The sequence below is a fragment of the Triticum dicoccoides genome, chromosome 2B (genome assembly GCF_002162155.2).
Source record: "Triticum dicoccoides isolate Atlit2015 ecotype Zavitan chromosome 2B, WEW_v2.0, whole genome shotgun sequence".
In the NCBI taxonomy this organism is placed as follows: domain Eukaryota; kingdom Viridiplantae; phylum Streptophyta; class Magnoliopsida; order Poales; family Poaceae; genus Triticum; species Triticum dicoccoides.
Window position 1 is genome coordinate 788,147,597 of NC_041383.1, and position 4,738 is coordinate 788,152,334.

The following is a 4,738-nucleotide window of genomic DNA, read 5'->3' on the forward strand; positions in this document are numbered from 1 at the left end:
TTAAATAAATATATTCTCGATAAGAAATTGTAAGAAATATGCACAAATTATATAATACTGTATGAAATTATAGTTTAGTTCTATCCACTGAATTATATTCTATGCATCAAATATTACATCATTAATTAATAGATATATTGTGAAAATTGTATGCACAAATTCTGGGCAGAAACAATTATAACAGCATATATAATATATTTTTTCATCTATAAGATTGTATATGCATAGATTATGGGCAACAACTATTACATCAACTGAAGCAACACAAGATTGGAGTACTGAAGACACAACTATCCAGGAACAAATCTTTGATACACAAAATTGGATTACTGACAAGTGAATGGACCAAAAACTAACTAAGCTAATCTACTTACAGTACTAACCAAGAGTACTCTACTAACCAACATACCTTCTCCTCAGCACACGCAAGAAAACGTCTTCCTGTGTCCACAGATTCAAATGCAACAAGCCTGATGCAAGGTTGTTGATGCAGACAACGAGACGACAGATCGTGAGCAGTGCCACTCCATTCATAGCAAGAGATTGTCCTAGGAAGCTAACCAGCACAGAAATTGCACAATCAGCGACCTAGTTAAAAAATCCCCAAATGATGAACCCTAACCCTAGCGGGATGAACCCTAATCCGTGGGGGAGGCGAGAGGCGGACACGCATACCTGGCTAGTGACTTCTTCGCCGTCCGAAGAAGACCTCGAGGACGGCTCGCTCCAAGAAACCATGGCGGAGCGGCGAAAGGCAGCGAGTCGACAGTGCCAGCGCCGGCGGTGGTCGGGGTCGAGAGAGAGGAGAGCGAGAGTGATGAATAGGTTGGTCTGGTTCGAACACCGACCGGTGCGGCCACTTAAACGGGCGCGCCGAAACAGCCGTCTCTCGCCGTCTAACGGCGTCCGTCAACACGCGTCACGTCAGCCCGACAGGCGGGACCCACCTGTCGGATTCGCTGTTTTCTGGGCTAAAACGCAGCGTCAGTGCTCCGTGTTACAGATTAGACCCATTGTTGGTGGTTTTGTGTGCCCTGCCTCAAATGTGGTATCGATCTGTTACCCTAGCCCATAATGTGGTGGTTTTGGGTAAATAACTCTGTTTGGATGGTTACGAGGACAGAGGCATCTCTTGTCCAGTAGAGTTCAAACCCTAGGCTTGACATTGGCGCTCACTTTTTTTGGATTTACTTTAGGTCGTGCGACAATGTACATTGAATGGGAGAACACGTTTCCGTCGACTACGAAGAAATCTATGACGGCTTCGTCAATCCCGTCGACTAAGGAGGAGCCAGAATTTATGTTAGGCTTCCTAGCAAGCCACAAGCCAATCTGATGGAGGGAAAACTGAGTATCACCAAGTCTTTACCATCACCTTTGAGATTTATTCCACTTCTGAGATTTATTCCACTTCCCACTGTTACAATCATAAGATCCATACATGAAATTTATTCCACTTCTCCTTTGACTTACTCAACTTCCGTGCCATGCATGCATACATGTGTGCGTACAGCGCAACAATGCATGTGCTACTACAGTAGCTTTTAATTACTCAACCGCATGAGTGCTGGCTGGGAGCGTCCCGTTCTTTCCATGGAAGTTGATGCGGTTGTCGCCGCAGTCGACGAACTCGTAGTTGACGATGAGGTGGCCCCTCTGGTACCCCATGCCGTCGGTGTCGATCTTGACGAACACCGTGTCCCAGTCGAGGTCCAGCCCGCCGTTGGCGCACTGGTCCACGATCCTCGCCGTGATCTGCGCCCCCGTGCCCGTGTTGGTCACCCGGATGCACCGCCCGCACGACGCCTGGCCGCGGGGACCAGCGGGGCCGCAGAACGCCGTCCAGCCGTACTTGGACCGCCACGAGTACGGCTTGCCGGCGTCCCAGGTGGAGCAGTAGGCGCTGACGGCAGGGGCGCCCAGGTCCCACCCGTTCTGAGCCGGGCGGTAGTAGTGGTAGGTCGCCCGGACGTTGCTCGCCTGCTGCGCCGCGGCGGCCGCGGCACCGGCGCACAGGAGCGCCGCCACCAGCGCGAGGCGTGCGGCCATCTTCGTCAACGCAGCAGAGGAGGGTGATCGTACCAGAGGATGAGAGGAGTGGTAGCTAGCAGATGCTGACACTGGAATGGGAGTCGCTCTTCGCCACTACCATTTATTATATAGAGGTGGAATGGAACGCTGGAAATTAATATATGGTACGGTGATGGTAGACTTTTCTTCTCTTCGCAGCCTCCACGAATTTTCTACAAACTAGGAATCAATTGCATGAACAGCTCATAAGGACATGTGCAGATATGCTTTTAAGGGCTGTGGCATACGTGTCCTGCTACCTAGCTGGAAAATTTAGCAACATTGTTAGAGTTAAATACGTTGGAAGTGCCTCAACTTGTTTTGCGCGGTCAGTTTAGTGCCTAAAGTTATAAAATACATGAAACTGATGCTTGAACTTGTTCGGCTGTGCAAATACGGTGCCTCCATTCGTATCCAGGCGTACGTCCAGTCCGCGTGGCATGCCAACGTGCCGGCGGCCTCCCCGGATGTGGGGATTTTTATGGAAAACCCCCTCGTATTTTTATTTAATCACATATGATAGCCCCACAAATTTACAGATTATGTTGCATGCACAGGCTGTCCACCAGGCCGGTCATAGTGTGGTTATTAGATATAGACTAGGTCAGACTTTATATTGCGTTGCTATGCAAAATGGAATTTTGAAGCACCGGCACATTGTGCCCTTTTTTTGAAAGTCAAATAAATGGATTTTTACAGCTAAAAAACTTCTCACATTTTTTGTACATGCACACATAGAAGTGCAATATATCAGTGTGATTTTTTTATCCAAATCTTTATTTAATTGTGAGAGATACAAAAAAAGAGTAAAATACATGCAAAAATCAGCTATTTTCCTTTTTGCAGGGTATAATATAACAAAATTTCAAACAAAACTTGAAAGTCGCTTAGAGCACATGCATATGTTTTTGTTTGAAATTTTTAAAATTTGTATGAAACTTTTAACTGCCAGTTTTTAAACTTTCGAAAAAAACGCGCTCCATCATGCTCCCAAATTCCACTTTGGTTGCTATGTACCTCTCAAAGGTGCCCACTTGCTATATATCTGGTGCTCCTCTGGGTCTGCACAATTACTTTTCAAGTTCTTTATTTTTATTTTTCATATTATTTTTACCATTTCACAAAAGAAATGTAAGAACAAAATACAACTGCCATAAACTTTAAGAAAGTGTTAGTGCATTTGAAAAATGGTCAACATGTTTTTGGAGAATGTTTCACATGTTTTAAAAAATTATAACGCGTTTTTTTGAAAAATGTTTGTCGTGCGTTAAAAAAGTTTACAACATGTAGTTTTAAAAGAGTTCAACGCTGTGTGAAAAGTAATTGTGTAAATTATCCTTACACTTATACAAACATGGTTGACACTTTTTATTCTTAAATTTAGACAATAATTTCTAATATAGGTTGAAATATTTAAATCCACATAAATAAAGTTCATGTCTACCTATTCGAAGTGCACAAGAATGAAAATGGAAAAAATATGTAAAATATAAAATAATAGCATATTGATAGTTGTATTTTCATATGGAAAAAATTATGTGTTATGAAACTAAACAGGAACTTGGAAAAAAATAAAAAAGAAGAAAATTGCATAGCTTTCTAGGTAGGAGTTCAATTTGAAGCATGGTCCGGCCGGTTGGCCAGATCGTGCCATTGTTAAACATGATGTGCTAGGTTCGATACCCCTCCATGGAGTTTTTTTCCATGTTATTTCTCGCTATCACACAGTGTATTTGATGACTTTTCTATTGATTAAATAAAATATGAGTTTTTCTTTATAAAAACATCCTCACGCGTGGGCCACCCAGCGCCTCTTAGCCACTGTCAGGTGAGCCACGTCACATTTGTACGCCACACGAGCTGGACGTACATACGGATATGAATGGAGGCACCGTATTTACACGGCCGAACAGGTTGGAGCATCAGTTTCACGTATTTTGCAATTTTAGGCACTAAACTGACCGTAAAGGACAAGTTGAGGCACCTCTAGTGTATTTAACTAAAATTGTTACAAGTGTGGATGGATGCCTATTTAATCATGTCAGCGTGTCACTTTCTACAAATTTGTGCGGCTGCAATTGCAAACACGTGGTTGAAAGCTAGAGGGAAGATATATCTTTGCGCATAATTGAAGTTTTAGATAAGATAGCTCGATTTATTGTTATGAGATAAGAGTTCTCACCATTTCATTGCCGACAACACCAACTGCCTAGAACAAATCCAAAGAAAAAACGCGAAAACAAAACCGTACCACACATCTTCATAATTTCACTTGACATATATCACAACAATTAGATTATGATTAATTATATAGTATATAGATGCTTCTGCTGCAATTTTTTGTATACCCACACTTCACATCAGAAAATCCGTCGGGCACACATGCATGCGGCCACCCATGTGCTATAAGATTGGTGCACTAGGTAGTTTATGTCATTAGCCCTCAATCGCTGCACTGGAGTCCATGCATGTCAGCTTTTGGCGGAGCTGCATGCGCCACCTACCCCATTTCTCATGTGTTTTCATTTTATCTCAAATTTTAATCTATTGTATCTTCTGAACCAAAAGTTTAAATTAAGTTTTGTTTGTATACTTGTGTTCGTTGCAACAAGTCCTTTTGAACAAGACTAATTTTGAATACAGTTAAACATCTTTTTAAAAATTTACC

The 4,738-nt window shown here is 42.7% G+C and overlaps 1 protein-coding gene across 1 annotated transcript; it reads right to left on the reverse strand.

The window, feature by feature from the left end:
* Positions 1 to 1,364: 1,364 nt before the first annotated feature.
* Positions 1,365 to 2,137, reverse strand: LOC119366323 (barwin-like). Its single transcript, XM_037632045.1, has one exon. It carries the CDS (start codon positions 2,047 to 2,049, stop codon positions 1,549 to 1,551), a length of 501 nt encoding a protein of 166 aa, XP_037487942.1. The 5' UTR covers positions 2,050 to 2,137; the 3' UTR covers positions 1,365 to 1,548.
* Between the last annotated feature and the right edge of the window lie 2,601 nt (positions 2,138 to 4,738).